The sequence below is a fragment of the Loxodonta africana genome, chromosome 9 (genome assembly GCF_030014295.1).
Source record: "Loxodonta africana isolate mLoxAfr1 chromosome 9, mLoxAfr1.hap2, whole genome shotgun sequence".
Classification (NCBI taxonomy): domain Eukaryota; kingdom Metazoa; phylum Chordata; class Mammalia; order Proboscidea; family Elephantidae; genus Loxodonta; species Loxodonta africana.
In genome coordinates this window covers 40,351,410-40,371,185 of record NC_087350.1, presented here as the reverse complement: position 1 = coordinate 40,371,185, position 19,776 = coordinate 40,351,410, and the positions used below count along the sequence as shown (strand labels likewise).

The following is a 19,776-nucleotide window of genomic DNA, read 5'->3' as shown; positions in this document are numbered from 1 at the left end:
CTAAGCAAAATTTCCTTTCCAAACTCAGAAAACTCTATAGCATGACCACCTCCAACTGCTCCACCATCAGCTAACTCTGTCTTTTCTCTCCCAACTGTTCGAAGCAAGTTATTGGAATATAGCACTTCTAGAACTCAGAAAAGATGCTTTACTTCTATCCTTGTAGGGAGTGTTCCCTGGTGAAAGCTGAAGTTTATAAGTGATAACTTTTAAAAGTGAAATTTAGATATTTTCTAGAAGCTCCTTTCAAAAAAAAAAAAAAAGCTTTTCACATGGAACCCTTTTACTGAGAACACGACTGAACAAAGTCACTTGAAAAAAGTACTCAATATGGATGGCAAGCTCTAGTCTGAGATGATCATTTCTACCTTGACTTGAGAAAAATGCGAGTTTCAAATAGAATAAAACAGAAACCTAAAGGTCATATATTCTTCATCAAAAGGAAAAAAAAAAAGGAGCTAGAAAACATGTCTTAATGAGATCCAGAAAGAAACAGAACAGTGTGGATAATTTTAGAAAGCTATTTGTTACTATTATTAGTAATAATAGTCATTGTGTCTGATCTCATATTATTAGAAAAATCTTGGGAGGAAGGTTTTCTTTTCCCCGTTTGATAGATGAAGAGCTGAGACACAAAGGGTCAAGGTAATTAAAGCAAAGTCACCCCGCCAGGAAAGGAAGAGTTAGGATTCAGCCCCAAGACTAAATCCCAAGCTCTTAACCACTCCATTGCAGGACAAACGATAGCATTTGACGAGACACTGAATGGCTCTCTGATTACCATGGCTTTGTTGGAATGGCCGCCTCCTTGGAACTCAATGGTCCCAAAAGCATCTGTTGGGCTGAGTTGAGTGTGCTTGCTGATGGACCACTTCTCAGACTGGATGTCATTTCGGGAGAGACGACTTTCGTTTTTCTCATTTTGAAGAACGGAGATGCTGGGAGTGAGGCCGACATGCTGGCCTATCAGACGCCCACAGCAACACCTACAACATAAGAAGACAAAATCACCCCCTTTTGTTAGCCACCGTCGGAATACGCACGTTTAAGGCAAATGGCTGCAGAGATCTATAATGAGCAGCAACCCATTTCAGTCAGTTCTCAGGTGGAATTTCCTGTGTGGATGTATCAGGCAAATGGTGCACTTAGGACTGACCTGACATACCTATCTTTTTACTCTTCCTCCCCATTTTCCTTTACCTGTATGAGCTGTAACATGCCTCCTGCTTTTCTCCACCCTCCCGTTTTCACAACCGCCGTATTGTTCAGGATTGGACAGTCGAAAACAAAGGTTACCTAGGTTTTTCTATTTTTCTTTCCTTCCATCTATCAAATCATCATGAAGGACATGGAACAGTACGGAGGAAGAATTTTAACATGTACAATATGTGAGTCACTACCTAACTTGTCTTTTCCAAATTGACACTTACTGTCACATATCCAATACCAAGAATAAAAATCTTCAGGCTTTAATGTTCTTGAAGAAACAATGAAAAAAGTTATTCACAAGATATTTGCAAACTTAAATTGTACTACTTCCATCATGAAAATGTCTCTCACATACTACTACTGCCACTATTACTAGTATTAGTAATAATTATCACAATACATATCTATTAGTTATTAAATACAATATGCCAAGGTATTATTACCCCATTTTGTGGATTAGACAACTTGCCTGTATTAGTTTATATGACTCTATGGCCCGTATTTTAAACTGATTTATTATATTGTCTGTTCATAAAGGCATTTCCGGACATTTATATGTTACTTTATCCTAAATGCAATAGTGACCCTATAGGACAGAGTACAAGTACTCCATAGGGTTTCCAAGGCTGTAATTTTTACAGAAGCAGACTGCCACATCTGTCTCCCACTAAGTGCCTGGTGGGTTTAAACCGCCGACCTTTCAGTTACCAGCTGAGCTCTGAACCACTGTGCCACCAAGGCTCCTTAGTAATCTGCTAGGAGTTGTTTATTTAAAAGTCTTCTTTCCATTGTAGCAGAGTGTGTTGGTACAAACCAACATTTTAATGAAATGCATGGCAGGTAAAACCACTAACCATACTAAGAAAATATACCGCACTGTTATTTACAGTGATTTAATTCCTTCCCTGGTAGTACAGTGGTTAAGAGCTCTGCTGCTAACCAAAAGGTTGGCAGTTTGAATCCACCAGCTGCTCCTTGGAAACGCTATGGAGCAGTTCTACTCTGTCCTATAAGGTCGCTATGAGTTGGAATCAACTCAACAGTAACGGGTTTAATTCCTTCCCCAATGGTATACCTGTTATTCTATACAGGCTTTTGGAGAATTAACTGTGGATGTGGCATAGTATGTGCTGGGTATATATACAATTGCTTCAAAGATGTCCAATGACAAAACAATAATCTTAATTGACAGCAGTCCCCTTACAATAGGTAATAATTACTATTGGAGTTTAGTTCTCCCAGTTCTACTTCATGTTCTCTATATATCATAAAGACAGCAAGATTACCTATGGGGGTCTTTGGTGCTGGGTATGATGTGAACACATTCTCTTTTATAAAATGCTCTTTCTATCCAGGATTTCTGAGCCTGAAAAAAAAAAAAAAAAAAAGGAAGGTGAGCATAGCTTTTAAATATTTTTGACAAAGAAGCAAAATTTCCTAACCACATAGTAGACTAGTGTTTTATTAAGTGAATTGAAATTGTGGTACTTCACACATCAGCACTGCATATCACAAAGCCAATTACTCTCAGAGCCTGCTGATCAGGCTATTTACCATTATAATATTGGGAGTTAAAGAAAATGGTCATAATGAAAAGGATGTTGGTGATGAATTATATACCGAATTCACAATTCTTTCTGAAGAACAGAAAGACAACGGTATTTACAGGGGCAATAGAGGGACAGAGCAGTGTACTTGTAACTCTGTAGAAAACAAGGAATACTCAGTGGTAGGGAAAAATACATCTAAAGAAGCTTAATGTTTTTATGCTTGACACTTCCATCTAATTTTCCTGGTAGAAGTAAATACAATCAGCCAGGGAACTGCGTAACTTGAAAGCCCTAGTTTGTTACTGTGCTTTTCTAAAACCCAAATTATCAGTGCTTAAGTACAGAGAAAGAAAGGAAGTGGAAACACGAGGAAGGTAAATGTCTTCATCAAAGTCCCCAGTTTCACACGTAGCGCCTTTGGAAGGAAGTGAGATAGCACAGTTTTACACCCCACACTCCTTTAAGCACAGCAAATACAGCTTCTTAGAACGTCCACCAGGAGTCCTGCCTCTGCTATTGGGTTCCCAGATACACAAAGGAGGTTCCGGCAAACTGTACAATCTTTGTTCCAAAGCAGAGTGTCCATCCTGCATCCCTTTACTCCTTTCTTTCCCAGCATTTGAAAAAGTAATCTCCTGTGAAATCCAGTAAGATGCTCAGAAGATTCCTCCTCTCAGAGCTTGATATGGAAGTTGCTAGAACAACTTGCAATGCTGTTTCTACATGGCCTCATCTTCTTTCCGTCTTGGATTCAGGTCTAAGTTTATACTCTTAAGACATACAGGGGTAAAGCAAAACCGAGCTGTTCACTTGTCCTGTCTTAATGACTGGTATCAACTGTTGCAAGTTGCCATTTGTTGGGCATAATTGGTATTGACTCTGCCAAAGGCCCAAATGTTGGTATAAACCATGCTACGGTCTGATTTGCTCTCAATCTCTAAATCTTGCATCTTTCTTTTCTTTCACAATGAAGGTCTTCTTGGGCATTTGACACAGAAGGCAGCATTTGTCTAACTCCCATGACAAAGCATGTTTAAAAAGTAGCAACACGGCCTATACACCAATGTTCATTGTAGCACTATTCACAATAGCCAAAAAAGTAGAAACAACTGAAATGCTCATCATCAGATGAATGGATTTAAAAAAAAAAAAAAATGTAGTTTATGTACACAATGGAAAATTACTCAGCCAGAAAGAGAAGTGAAGTCCTGATGCATGCCACAAAATGAATGAACCTTGAAAACATCATGCTGAGAGAAACAAGTCAGTCCCTAAAGGACAAATACTGTACAATCTCACTTGTATGAAATAAGCAAATATATGGAAACCAAAGATTATTTGTCAGCGGTAGGAATGGAGTGGGGATAGGGGAGTCATTGCTTAGGGAGCAGTGAGTTTATGCTAATGATGGTGGAATAATTTGGAAAAGGATAGTGAGCAAGAATTGTTGTACACCTTGAAGGATGTAATCTCATTGAATTATACATGTGGAAATTGTTGAGATGGCATGTTTTGTTACATACACTTTGACAACAATAAAAAACAAAAAAGTAACAACATGGAGGATGGGTGAGGGCACAGGAGAACTGGATCCTGCTTAAATCAAGGTCATGATCAAGGGGTCCAACTTCTGAGTGTTTCTGTATGTCCACGTGAAAAGCCACTCCCAAAGTGCCTTAAAGATCCTTGTGTCCACTTCACCCTCTGTGTCCTCACACCACAAAGGTAACATTTGCAATTCTGCTGGTCAGCTGGATGTGAGAAAAATACCAGCGTCTATTTGCAAAGCTTATTCTTCCCAAACACATAGGAAAAATGAATGGCTACCTCTTTGCAACAGAAACGAGCTTAGCAGCATAGATAACCAGTCTTTATCTTTGTAAAAAGCCTGTAAGTTAAACTATTTGTAGGCCACAATTTTCCCTAGACATCCAATACTTTCACTGATAATATCTTTTGGCAGAAAAACAATAAAATATTCCTCGCTGGACATTTGAAACCAACTTTCTCTACATCTCACGGAACGGAAAAGGGAGGGTGCACTTTCCATTTTCCTTCATGGCCCACTTTGACCAGTGTTTTGAGGGCTCTTTGGGGGAGCATCTGGGAATTTCCTAGAGAGTGTTGTTCAATACTCCCCGGGAGAAAGGGTTGCCATGAGTCATAATCAACTCATTGACAACTGGTTTGGTTTTTTCGTGCAGAGCATGAGGTTTGTGATTAGAAAATTGGCTTGATCGAGACTCTGTGGTATGAACAAAGTCACATAATTTCTTTGAGGCTCAGTTTCCCTCATCTACAAAATGGAGTACACAACACTAGTACATGGGTACCATGATTTCCCTTTAAGAAGAGATCAGTGCTGAGTTGATTCTTGTACTGAAAGGTCAGACGAATGTTCAGAAGGGAACACTATGAAAATGACGCAGCAAATTTAACCTAGATTGATCTTTTGTCTTGAGGATGATAGGCTACCAGGCCTGGTTGTCCACTAGCCCAGATACTTAGAAAAGTTATTTAACTTCTCTGAATCTTTTCTCTAACATGGGGATAACCATAACTACTTTGGAAAGTTCGTCTGATAGTCAAAGCAAATAATTCAGGGAAAGTACCTATACTTAATAGTCCCTGGGTGGTACAAACGTTTAAGCACTTGACTACTACCGAAAGGTTGGGAGTTTGAACCCATCCAAAGGTGCCCGGAAGACAGGCCCGGGGATCTGATTCTGAAAGATCCCAGCCTTGAAAACCCTCTGGAGCAGTTCTACTCTGTACACACAGGGTCGCCATGAGTCAGAATTGACTCAACGGCAACTAGCCACACCACCACCACTGTGTACTTAGGGTTGCTGTGAGTTGGAATCAACTTGACAGCAAAGGGTTTGGGTTTTTGTTTGTTTGTTTGTTTTTTAACATTTATTAAGGGCTCATTGTGTACCTTGTATTAGGTCGTATATGCATTAACTCCATGGCTCGACATGAGAACCCCGTGAGGAAAGAACAATTAAATCTAATTTACCAGTGAAGAGATTGAGCTGGAGAGATGTATCAAATATGTTTTAAAGCCAGGGTTTGAACTTGGACAGTTTGACTCCAGAGTTCACACTCTTCACCCAGGAGACTGAACTGCCTCTCCAAAGTAGCTATTATCGATACTACCCTGAATATAGGCATTGCCATCTAGGCATGCCTGGGAATGCCTTGGTATGTGGACAGAATTGGTCCTCTAAAGGCATGGCTTAGAACCAGTTCATACTTGCATCTTTCCTCTCCCTATTTTTCCCTCGCAGTACTCACAAAAACATACATGTGGAGTAATAAGTACTCTGCTATCTGACTCTTCCTCTCTTCTTGAGGGAGAGGATTGGGTGGGACATTAGGAAGACATGAGAATAGGAGAAAGAAGTGAAGGTAAGGGGGGGTCATAGTAGCTGCAGCAAATAAATATAATCACAACAGGACTTCTAACTCGAAAATCTGGAGGACCATGTCAATTAGATTAGACTTTTCGAGGCCACCTTCATTACTTCTCTCGCTCGTAAAGCCCAGTTTCAATTTGGAAAGCCCTGTACATTGTAGTCAGATGGTGTGTAATAAGAATTACTAGATATGGATTGTCAATTTTTTTGTGAGTGTTTGAGCATCAAGTGATTTGACTTCTGTGTAATTTAGCAACTTAACTGCCTTCTTAAAGGTGAAAAGCTACCTCACTGTGAGTAAAGAGATTGACAATCAAGTTTCTATTTGCTACCATTAACAAATTAACCACTCCCCTTGCAAAGCCGCAGAACACTGGAAAGAAAACAAAGGCATAATGTAAAAATTTTTTTTCTATCATTCGTAATTGCATTGGCTTCTTTTTAGAAGAAAAGTATAATACATAATAGAAAGAACGCATGTGTAACATAAAAAAAATTACAAATTCCACAAAATATCGTTTGTAATTTCCTATACTCTGCTGTGGGCTTTGCTTTCTGGTGCTTTTGTTCAGGTCTCTAGTGTGGACAGATACTGGATTTTTCAGATTATTTTCTCGGACAGGGCATATTTGGTGCGTAATCATGGTTTAACTTGTTCTTGAAACTAATTCCTTTTTCTTTCTTTCAAAGGCTTTGAACTACTCTATGTACAGCTTTACATTCTTTTCTAAAGATAGAAGGGCCACATCACCATGTCTGAGTTTGGGAAGGGCTATTTTCTTTCTTGTCTTTCTGCATTATCAGTCATGTGTGATGTGTGTAACAGGGAAATGTTTTTCAAAGGCTAATAATTAAAGGACATCTTATTCAGAACAAAAATGAGGGCATTCATGTTTTGAACAAAGAATAATGATTACCCTTGAAGACTAAATTATTTAAAGTACTAATTTGGAAAGTTAAATATACAGTACAAGCAGGACATGTACAGGCATCAAAATGATAGAAACAATTATTGCCTTAAAAGAAAAAAAATATATAGTTTCATTTAAGGACGTTTCACCTGTTTTCACAAAGATTCTGCTACAGATATGAGTCCCCAAGCTACTTTCATTCTTTTGATCCCCTACTCCCCACTAACGACAGAATCAACAACTTCTCTAGGTAGGAATAATTTACAAATACATATGTAGAGTGTATATTAAATCTATCACAGAAAGTTTTGGAAAGTTCTGTTGTAATCTACCCTTCAATAAGGCAGCTTAACTGAAGTATAACAACCCAGACCAGTGATCGCAAGGTAAGAAAGAGTCCACTAACTTTATACAAAACAAATGACGAGGAAAATTTCACAATGCTCCTCACTGTCCGACTCTCACGTTTCAAACACACACCCTGTCCCAATCACAACAAAACTCCAGAGACTCAAACGTGCTAAATACATATGTTCATTTCTGTCTTTTGTTTTCCCTCCACACCTCCCTGGGCATTCCTTAGGTCTTCCTCTAGGTCTCCAGATTCCATGTTGGGAAGGTGAAGGAGAGAAAAGTCAGCTGAAATCATTTTACCTGAGCAATGACTGGGTGGTGGCAAGGGAGTCCCACAGGCAGCTCGTGTGGCTTTCATTTTGCTGTGGCTGGGGCTGGTCATCCTGTTAATAACGCTCTTATGACCGCCCACTGGAAAAAAAGTCACTCTCCCGGCTCTTCCCCCAAGAGACGTTTCAAGTAAGCAATGAACTTGGGCAGATTAGCCCCTTGGAATGTGCTGTTTCGGGATTAGTCTCATTAAGAACCCCATGGACATTCCCTCACAGCCCTAAAACACTGCTTGATTTGAACATCTAATCTGACGCCAGAAGAAAAACAAATCCCCTGAGAGATCGGATTTAACTGGCACAAGTCCTGACAGGCTCCCCTCCACTCCCCCCTTCGCTTTTTTCCATGTTCAGAAAGGAGGCTTGTGAGCGTGTGATAAGGTGTGCTGGGTTCTGAAAGTTCACCTTTGGAAAGCAAATCCTTCTAAAGAAACAGTGTATTAAGACTCCAAGGGGCTTGAGCACACAAGTGGCATTGTTCATCTCCAAAGAATGGAGTGATAACACTTCTTTAAAGAGCAACTGCAAAAAAGCTCTGGATGTTTCAAAAGAATATTCTGGTCTCTGAACAGCAGCCCGTGTGGAATAAAGCTAGAATTTGCTGGTGACCCTAGACAAGTTCTAAAATGTCAGCCTGCAGCCCCTCCCTGCCTCCCAGTTGAAAATGGATGATCAGAAACCTACGCTCCCTGTGTCGTTATCAAAAAAATATGAGCTGTGACCACCCCAGCATATGGATACAGATTTAAAGTAGTTACACTGTGATCTGTTTATCTGAGGCGGCCCAATTGAGAGGTTCTGGCTACCATTTAGTCACCCAGAAAGGACTCTTTCGGATATCATCCAAGAGTGCATTTTTGAGATAACATTGTTCACTGTGAAGTGAACTTGGGGAGAAAAGAGCTCAAATTTCAACAAGGCAATTTTTTTTTTTTTTTTTTGTTAAAGCTGAAGGTATGCTTGCTTCATCTCTAAAACACTGACCTTTTCCCACACACAGAAGTTAGAGCTGAGAGATGATACTCCTTATTGCCATCTTATGGACCGGAAGTCTACGAGCACCTGTGCCTTTGATTTTCATTTGTCTTAATCTCTTCTCACCGTGCGTAATACTGTCATGTGGATGCTTAATGAGAGCAATCGTGGGAATTGAATGCATTATTTCAATCTTATATCTTTGGCCATTTCCTTGCCTCTCTGCTGTTTCTAGAATTAATTTCCTTCCAAACTCCCATATCTTTTGGTTTCTTACTTACTGAGGTTTCCCTAAGAGACAAGGGATGACTTTTACTGGAGAAAGTGCTACCACAAGTAAGACCCAAGTGAAACATCAGCCTGATCGTTAGCACTAAACACATGATAAAGAAGAAGTCCGTTGACTGTTTTTAGGAGTTGGCTACAGAATAATGCGTAGTGAAGGCCTTAATTATGTACATACCCTTCCAACTATGTAGCTGTTATATCCCTAAGAATTTATCCTAAAAGAATCATCAGATATGTGAGCACGCAAAGATGTTTGCTGCAGCATTATTTATTGTACAGAAAAAGTGGACACAAATTACAAGTCCACCAATAGGAGACTAATTAAATAAAATTTTTTTTCTTATGGTTCATGTCATTTGATGATCAAAATCAGGGTTCAGAAGACTAGTTACACAGAGAAATACACACTTTGACATTGTCATGTGAGAAAAGCAGGCTATGAAGTGCTAAGTGTAGAACAGTCACAATTTTTAAATAGAGACAGAGATGATAGGTAGGAAACAAATTAAAGTTGTACCTATAGTTAATTTTTATTTTCTTTAGTTTGCTTTTCCCTATTTTCTGCATGTAATCATATGTTTGTACTCAGAAAACTTATTTTATATAGTCATAAGATTTCCAGATATCTTTTTTGTTTTTTTTTAACTGTCAAGCTCAACCTTATAACGGTAGGAGGCTATTGAGAAAGAGTAGCTCAGGAAATAACTTAGGAAGAATTTGGTTAAAAGAGACACGGGTCTCTGGGGAAGATTTGGAAAGGAAAGTTCTGCAATATCTTGTGTTGGAGAGAGAGAAAAAGGAGAGAAGAAGAACAGGAGAGAAAAAAGGGAAGAGATGAGAAGGGGAAGGAGGAGGAGGGCTGGGCCGGCAAGCATCTAAGAGCTACACTGAGTTAGTTTATAGGCTCTAGAGTGTATGTAAGACTAAATAAATCTGTTTTAGATAACATTCGAAATTTAAGAAACATTTTTAAAATTCAGATTTCTTGACTCCCGTCTTCACTAGACACTACTTCATCTGACTTACGTCAAATCTTGAGTTCTATCACATGCATAGTGAGTCTATTGAATATCATTCATGTATTTTTTTTACCCTATTCTCTCTCCCTATCATTTTTGTAATTTTGCTTTTTTTTTTTTTCTAAAAATAAATCTTCAATAGGGAATAGTATAGGAGGCACTTGCCATGAACTTTACACCAAAGGCAAAGATACTGTCACCAGAACCGTGGGCATTTTGTGTAGGTGAGAAAGGAAGCCCCAAGGTGGAGTCAGCACAGCAATTCTTTCATTTGAGGTCACAGATGTTCTTCAGGACCCTTTAATGTGAGAAGGTAGTTAGCTCCAAAGAGACTTGTAGCTCTGGGCCAAGCTTCCCATACGGATCTCTTTAAAATCTTGTGCTTCACCCAACAATGCAACTCTCAACGGTATATTAGCAGCTTGTTCTAGATGTAGTTCAGAGAGGATATAATTTGAATACTAACGAGAAGAAACCGCAAGTGTAACGCTAACCATGTTTATTCTTTGCACCTATACTTATGAAATGGCATAATATCTCATTCTCCCAATTCATCACTAAAGAAAAATTACACTCAAATAGAATATACTAAAAAACTTCTGGCATAAAATTCAATTTAAGAAAAGGAAATCAGATTTTCTACAAGTAGAAACTAGATTTTGACATGGAAAATGCATATTTCTTTATAAAGATATTCCAGCCATATTTTTCTGTGATGTCCACTTTGGACAAGAACCAAAAAACAAACCCACTGCTGTGTGTCTATTGTGACTCATAGTGACTCTATAGGACAGAGTAGAACTGCCCCCATAGGGTTTTTAAGGCTATAAATCTTTATGGAAGCAGACTGCCACATCTTTCTCCCTTGGACCAGCTGGTGGGTTCAAACCGCTGACCTTTTGGCTAGCTGCTGAGTGCTTTAACCACTGCACCACCAGGACTCCTTGGACAAGAACAACAACAAAACAAGAGCATTATATAGAGCAGAGGGTAACCAATTTTTTTCTGTAAGAAGTGTCAGATGGTAAATATTTTAGGTTTTTTTTTGTAGGCTATATGGTTTTTTTTTTTTTTTACAACTACCCAACTGCTGTTCTAGCACAAAAAGCAGTCAGAGTCAACATGAGAACAATGAGCCTGGCTGGGTTCCGATAGAGCAGGGGGTGGGCTGGAATTTGTATGTCCCTGCCAACCCTGGTATAGAGAAAAGAGACCTGTCTGATTGGGAGTTGGGGAGGTGGGAGAGTTAAGAACCGGGCTTTCACAATACCACCACTAATTTCATGTCTTTGCTCTTCCTCAAGCATGTCAGACAAATTCTCACCTCTGGGCCTTTGCTCCTGCGGTTGCTTCTGCCTAGACAGCAACATCCTCAGGTATCCCCACAACTCCCTCCCCCAGTGCGTCTGGATGGCTGAGAGGCCTTCCTTGACTACCCAGTCACTCTCTATTCCCTGTCTTATCTCTGTTTTCCTCATAGCCTTCAAAGCACCTGACATTACGCCATGGTTTTGTTTGCTTCCTTTTTGTCTGTGTTGTCGCTCACTAGAACACAAGCTCCTGGAGGTAGTGATCTTGTTTTGTAATGGCTGTTTCCCCATCACCTAGAACTGTGTTTGCAAAAGGCAGGTGCATAGGGAATTGGGCATATCATTGTATTTCCCTGTGCATCAGATTTTTTATCTGTAAAATGATGGCATTAGACTGGACCAATGTTTCCAAAAGGGTGATTTGAGAGTGGTAGGTACTCAGATGGGTGTTTTTCTTCCAATAACCAAACCAAACCAGTTGCTCTTGAGTCGATTTTGACTCATGGTGACCCCATGTGTTTCAGAGTAGAACTGCTCCATGGGGTTTTCAAGGCTGTGGCCTTTTGGAAGTGGATCACCAGGCCTTTTTAAAATCCCACTGCTGTTGAGTCGATACTGACTCATAGCGACCTTATTGGACAGAGTAGAACTGCCCCATAGAATTTACAACAGTGCCTGATGGATTCAAGCGCTTAACCGCTACACCACCAGGGTTTCCTAGGTATATATTCATATTAGAAAAAATAAATATAAGGAGTGGCTAAACCTTCAATTTAAGGAGTGCTATTGCTAAAAAAAAAAAAAAACTTTTTTTTTTTATTGCTTGGGGATATAAATTTTCCCTTTTGGGGCTGTGAAAAAAATGAGTCCCTCAAAAATATTTAATAAAGTAAAAATGATTTGTAAATAAGAGAAGGATAGTGATGTCTGAAAAGTGGCTACGACTTGGGAAACACAGGAGCAGCCCCTCCTGAATGTTCCTTTAGGCTCTTTGTTTTCATTCTAATGGATGAAAACAAATGTATTATGTTCTCTAACAGTCAGAGTTATCATTGATCTACAAAGTAAAACAATTCCAGAGAACCAGGACAAAGCCAGTTGCCTCCAGAGTACACTGCCACCAGTGTGTTCATTCTAAAACAATCAATCATGACATCCCCTGATCAATACCCTTCGGTGGCTCTCCAGCCCCAGCAATGTTAGTTCCACATTGAAAGCCTTCAGGATGTGGCTTTAAAAGTGTCTTTATTGAAATCTCTCAATTTCCTTCCAAACCTTCCAGCACTTTATGCCCCAGCAAACCAATTTATTGATTGTTCCCCTAATGCACTATACCCTTCCCTGCTTCTGCTGTTGTTGTTAGGTGCCATCGAATCAGTTTTGACTCAAAGCAAACTTATGTGACAGAGTAGCACTGCCCTGTAGGGTTTTCTTGGCTGTGATCTTTATGGAAGTAGATCTCCAATTCTTTCCCCCGTGGAGCCTCTGTGTGGGTTTGAACCATCAACCTTTTGGTTAGCAGCCAAGTGCTTAACTATTTGCGTCACAGGGCTCCTGCTTCTACACCCTTGACTATGTTGTCCCTGGAATGCCAGCTTCTTCCTTTGGTACTTGGTAAATGCCTCTTTGTTCCTCAAAACTGCACAAAACATGCTTTTGTGCACCTGGACTACTGTCCTACTTCCACACCTTGTTCACACTTCCGTTGGGGGAAATGTCAAGCAAAATGATAATGCTTTGTTCTCACTTTATTATGTATAATTGGCCACTGCCAATCTCCACTGCAAATACATAGTACTCTAGGTTTAATAACCAGAGTTCTGTAGTTTTGCCTAGAATACTTTTCTTCCTCCTTCTCCTATTTTTAACACTGTTTCTATGAGAAGAGCCGTTCTTCATTCCTAATAATTTACCTTTGGGGAGTGGGAAGTAATCTATACACAGGTTGAAACTGTACTAAAAGCCACTTTATAGGCTCTAAAGTTAAACCATATACATCTTAAAATAAAATCAGATGATATTTTTCTCATCTGACCGAGGAAAAAAAAAACTCAATAACTTACACTTCATAACTAATGCTTTATAATGAAGCTTTATAAATGAAGCTTATCTTTTATGACTAGATCATGGCATTTAAATTATATTGAAAAGTAATCAGAAGAATTTTTATTTAGAAGTAATGTGAATATGAGGAACTGTGGCACAGTGGTTAAGCACTCAGCTGCTAACCCAAAGGTCGGTGGTTGGAACCTACCAACTGCTTTACAGGAGAAAGATACGGTTTCTGTAAAGATTTCCAGCCTTGGAAACCATATGGGGCAGTTCTACTCTGTCCTATAAGGTCGCTATGAGTCGGGATCAACTCTAGGGTAATAGGTTAATGTGAATACATATAAGAATTTTATTCTCAGACATCTTCATAAACAATTTAAAATTATATTTGCATATTTCTTTTGAAAATTGTTTCTTTGTTATGAAGCAGTTAATCATTGCCTGGCAATAGTACATTATATTTATAAAGTATCTTGTAGTTCACAAAATACTTTCGCATGTAATGTTTCATGCAACCTTCACAAAAAATCTGTGAGGTAGATATCATAAAATTCCATCATAGAAATAAAAAGCCGGGGCTGACAGAGGTTAAGCATTATGACAAATGACATGATCTGCCATTGGCTTAGTTGGATGGACCCAAAGTCTTAGTTCATTAGGGTGCAGAGAGCCCTGCACTTCTTCCACTGTGTGACTCATTTTAGGGAGGCTGCATGACGTTTTTCTTCTTTATGATGGAATAAACATTGTAATCATTGTGATCTTAATAAAAATATATACACTTCATTAAGCCTAATAGATAAGGCTGAAAAATGAAAAAGAGGATGCAGGCCTCTATTTCCAAAGTGTCTTATTCATGTCCAAGGACTAATCACCTCTCTGAACACAGAAACAATTTCTACACACTGTGAATTAAAACAAAACCCTGGTGGTATAGTGGTTAAGTGCTATGGCTGTGAACCAAAAGGTAGGGAGTTTGAATCCACCGGGCACTCCTTGGAAACTCTATGGGGCAGTTCTACTCTGTCCTATAGGGTCGCTATGAGTCAGAATCGACTCGACGGCAATGGGTATGGTACGGTATGGGTGAATTAAAAAATTAAAAATTACACATACACTTAAGGGCTTTACTGCCTTCCTCCACCAAAAACCATTAACTACAACAGTGCTGGTACATACCTTTAAAAAATAAACAACAGATCAAACTTTACTGAGAGAAGAAGGAAATGAAAGACAAAATTATAAGAAAAAAACTGTAAGATTGAAGTTTGACATGCTCCTCCAGGGTCAGGAAGTTTACAGTAATGGATCGTTGGTTAGCAAGTATTATCACCTTGATAATGTCAGGGCCACAACTAGTGACCAGGAGGGCTTTCTATATTCATGGAGGCTACACCAGTGGGAGCAAGAATTTCATTTTCTGTCAATTCACCGGGGAACTGGAGCAATGTAATGTCATCCTTTAAGGCCTTAATTCTGTTTAGCTTTCACAATGCATTCCTGAACCGTTCTGATTTTGTCAGGAGCCAAAGAAATGTGCTGAGTAATGAAATTAAAGGCTTTTAGGGAATTTATGTGACAAGTAATGTTGGAGATTCAGAAGCTGATTTTCATTTTACCTCTTTTGCCCTGAAAGGATAAAGACACTGAGAAAAGCAGAGGGGGAGGATGGATAAATAGCTGTACTTATATTTGTAGTAGAGACTCCTATCAGGATTAATTACTAAGGAAATCACAGTCTCTCTCTCTCTCTAAATATATATGATATATATTTATATATTAAGGTAATTGTTAAGACTGAGGGTAAAGAAGATAAAAAAATGATATACTATATTATATTGTTATATATACTATTTTTCTCTCTTCTCTCTGCATATTATATACAATTATATATTAAGGTAACTGTTACGACTAAAAGTAAAGAAAATGAAAACTATGTATAGTTTATTTTAAATATGTTTTTCCTTAATTAACTGATTACTTAACTTTATTTACCCTCAGTCCTAACAACTGCCTTAAAGTGTGCTGGGTAGAGGTACTAATTTATTTTTATCAATGAGTGATTCGAATTCTAAGGTCATACTCTATCCTCACAAGGTGCAGACTTCAATTTGGATGCAGGATTTTATTTCTGAACTTCTGATTTCCCTTATCCGTTAATAGCAGGAGTAAGGCAGAGCCCAGTGGGAGCATAGCTCATTAGGAATCATCAGATATGAATCCTTGCCATGACTTAGTCACAGCTAGCGTGTGACCTTGGCGGGTGACTTCATCATGGTGATCCTCAAGGTCAGCCCCAGCTCTCAGAGTTGAAGATTCTGGGAATCAGAAACTCACAGCTTTGTCATGAGTCTCTCATTAGGGTGAACAAATAGGTGTAAAAGATAAGAGATCTTTAAACTTCTTAATTTTTATAAATTCATGGAACCGTTATTCCTTTGATAACCAAACTAACGATATGGCAGTAGAGCACAAGATTTTGTGTCATTTGAGCACAAAGTACGTAAGGAGATTTGAATTAATAAATAATCCTTAAAAGAATTCTCACTAGTCTCCAACCATTCTGAAGAATGTTCCTGGTTTAGCAATATGGCACACATGTCAAGCTTTAATTCTGTTTCCATAAGACTTCAAGTTTAATTAAGACATTATTACAATTAATTAATAAGCTAATATTTCTAGCCCTGCAGTTGAAAGAATTTCTAAGACCAGAACTTGGTTGTTTTCTTGCCTTCATCTATTACCAAATGCTATGTGAAATCTTTTTTTTTTTATGTTACTTTGTTTTTTTTTAATTAAACTTTATATTTTGAGATAACTGTAGATTTACATGCAGTGATAAGAAATAATTCAGAGAGATCCTGTGTACCCTTAACTCAATTTCTCTCAGTGATAACATTTTTCAAAACTATAGCACAATCTCTGTATATATTTTTGTTTATAGCACAATATCACAACCAGGATATCAATATTTATACAATTCATTTTTCTTGTTTAGACTTCCCTGGTTTTACTCATACTGTTGAGTTCTATGCAAGTTTTTTTTTTATTGTGCTTTAGGTGAAACTTTACAGAGCAAATTAGCTTCCCATTCAACAATTTATACACAAATTGTTTTGTGATATTGGTTGCAATCCCCGCAATGAGTGAACACCATCCCCTTCCACATCCCCAATTCCCTGTTTCTATCCACATTTCCTGTTCCTTCCTGCCTTCTCGACATTATTTTTGGGCAGGTATTGCCCTTTTGGTCTTGTATACATGATTGAACTAAGAAGCACTTTCTTCACATGTGTTATTTTATAGACCTGTCTAATCTTTGGCTGAAGGGTGAACTCTGGGAGTGGCTTCAGTTCTGAGTTAAAAGGATATCCGGGGGCCATACCCATTGCCTGTCCATCCATTGGAAACCCTGGTGGTGTAGCGCTTAAGTGGTATCGCTGCTAACCCAAAGGTTGGCAAGCTATGGCTGCTAACCAAAAGGTCGGCAGTTTGCATCCCCCAGGCACTCCTTGGAAACCGTGTGGGGCAGTTCTACTAAGTCAAATTTCGATCATTCAGATCAGAAGACACAGACACTGCCTACGATTTGTGTTTTTTTTTAGCCTAAGCAAAAAAAAATATATATATATATATATTTACCTGGAGAGACTAAGAACAAATTAATCCCATTTTTATCATCAGAAGCAACTTATAAGCAAACAGGTCCAGCAATATAAATGTAAAGCTATTCCTATTACTCTCCGGAAGTGAAGAATGACAGGGTATTAAGTTAATGCAGCATTAATATATTTCTGCCTAATAGCCTTCTTTCTCTGCCAACTTACTAGGTTGTTGGGTAGGAAATAAAGCTATCCACCTAAATTCAGCCTTCGGTTATGTTGTGCTAAAGTGACAGTTTTAAGGTTGTTCAAGATTATTAGGCTTGGCTTCAGAATATTGGTAATGTCTTTTCCTATACTTTCACATATAGCAAAACCTGTATTTTATTCAGTTATTCTTACTTAGTGTATTAATATAAAATCTCACTGGAATATTCTGTCCTGGAAGATAGTAATCCGTGTACTAAAATACCAAAACCAAACCCACCGCTGTCGAGTCGATTCCAACTCACAGTGACACCATAGGACAGAGTAGAACTGCCCCATAGCGTTTCTAAGGAGTGGCTGGTGGATTTGAACTGTTGACCTTTGAGTTAGTAATCATAACTCTTAACCACTGTGCCACCAGGGCTCTGATCTAGCTTTCTCTAAATATACTAATTTAAATTTTACACATACAAAAATAAACACAAAATCAAAAGAAGTGATAAGGAATTTTAATTGGTAGAGCAAAAATTTATTTAGCCTCCAGTCTGTGTTCCACTGGATGACAACATGATTTTTTTTCTCCTCTCTGTTTTCTCATCACCTCACACATACCATGAAGTTGAGTTCCAATCTCTGAATATTTTATGCCAACATGAATTTCTGATAGCAGACCTCTTCTGAGAGAAGCTATGCTAATAAAGTTACTTTAAAAAGACTACTGTGCTGGCTTCCTAATTGGTCCCTCCAGTCCATTCTCCACCCAGCAACTAGAGTGATATTTTTAAATGTTAAATTAGTTCATGGTACTCCATCTCCCCTACACCTCCCAAATCATTCAGCAGCTTCTTATTGCTTCCAGAATAAAATCCAGATTCCTTGTTGGGCCCACAGGCCTTGCATAGTCAAGCCCTAAGTCATCTAGTGCTGCTGTCACAGAAGTACCACAAGTGGATGGCTTTAACAAAGAGAATTTTATTCTCACACAGTCTGTAAGGGGGAGAGCTTGCACTAGGGAAAGAAAGAGAGGAAGTGGTCTCTACAGGGGTCCCTACTTGGCAGTTAAATATTAACAGGTGGAGGTAGGAGAAAAAGGGTACAAAACCCTAAGAAAACAATTGTATCAGAGCACTCAGTCTCTATCTGAGTAGCCTGCTTGATGCTCCCTAGTCAAGTGTACTTTCGCTACTAACCCTCTGCTAGCTAATAAACCTCTGCTCACTTGGCACTACTTGTCTCAGTGTTTGAATTCTTTCCTACACCGAAGACAAGAACCTGGGCATTCTCTCCTGTAACAAGTCCAGTAGGCCAGAAGTCCGAATTCAGAGCACTGGCTCCAGGGGAAAGCTTTCTCTCTCTGTTGGCTCTGAGGAAGGTCTTTGTCATCAGTCTTCCTTGGTCTGGGAGCATCTCAGTACAGGAACCTCAGGTCCAAAGGACACGCTCTGCTCCTGGCACTGCTTTCTTGGTGGTATAAGGTCCCCATGTCTCCCTGCTCACTTCTCTCTTTCATATCTCAAAAGAGATTGGCTCTTGTAGATCTCATCAATGTAACTACCACTAATCCATCTTATTACATCACAGTAATAGGATGTATAACACATAGGGAAATCACATCAGATGACAAAATGGTGGACACAACACTGGAAATCATGATCTAACCAAGCTGACAGATATTTTGAGGGACACAATTCAATCCATGACAAGTCCCACTCATTTCTCCACACTTTTTCTATGCCAGTCTGACCGAACTTAATACCTCCTGCCGATTGACCTTCTTTCAGATTCTCAATTACTCCAAATTTAGGATTGTGTTAGTTGCCTCAAAGATGATTTTGACTCATAGTGACCCCATGTGACAGAGTAGAACTACCCCATAGGATTTTCTAGGCTGTAGTCTTTAGAGAAGCAGATAATCAGATCTTTTCTCCATGGAGATGCTGGATGGGTTTGAACCCTTACGTTAGCAGCTGAGCACTTAACTGTTGCTCCACCAGGGCTCCTTAAATTGAGAAAGAAAAGCCAAAATGTGATAAATTGGTCATTAGTTTGAATACTATTTTTTTTTTTTAGGGGATACAAACAATGTTCGTGACCTGGGCAGAGGGTCGTGGGTGATTTGGTATTTCAAATGTAAATTTTAATAAGTAGCAATTTCGGAAACATATCCTTCCAGGGAACTCAAAGTTTCCCATAAATTTGTTTCTTTGATAATCTGACTTATTCCAAGATTGCTGTTTGGCTTCTGAGGGATGTATGATGTCATTTTAGAAGAAAAGTAATTAGTAAAGGCATACTGGGAAATCATGGAGCGAAGACCAAATATCCTGATTCATCTGTTAACTTGGACCCCAAATCCTAAATTTTCAAGAGATCTTATTAGGTCCCTCTTCTAGTATTTAGACAGAAAACTAACTTCTTCCATATAAGTAATACCTTATTTCTAGCTGGTGAAGAGTGAATGCTCCAAGGCTCCCTTCCCCTTATTTTTATTCCTAAAAGATACTCTCACTGTGGTCTTTAAGGTCTTGTATGTATGATCCCTGCCCATCCC

At 38.9% G+C, this 19,776-nt stretch overlaps 1 protein-coding gene across 2 annotated transcripts in view; it reads right to left on the bottom strand.

Annotated features, from left to right (window-relative positions):
• The window catches only part of TRPM3 (transient receptor potential cation channel subfamily M member 3), a 996,165-nt gene that overhangs the window by 345,905 nt on the left and 630,484 nt on the right, over positions 1-19,776 (bottom strand). For both annotated transcript variants that reach the window (XM_023544757.2, XM_064291228.1), the window contains exons 2-3: positions 2,496-2,575; positions 782-986 (exon numbers count right to left, since the gene is read on the bottom strand). In XM_023544757.2, coding sequence (XP_023400525.2) covers positions 782-986; positions 2,496-2,575 — 285 coding nt within the window. The remainder of the gene's footprint in view (positions 1-781; positions 987-2,495; positions 2,576-19,776) is intronic.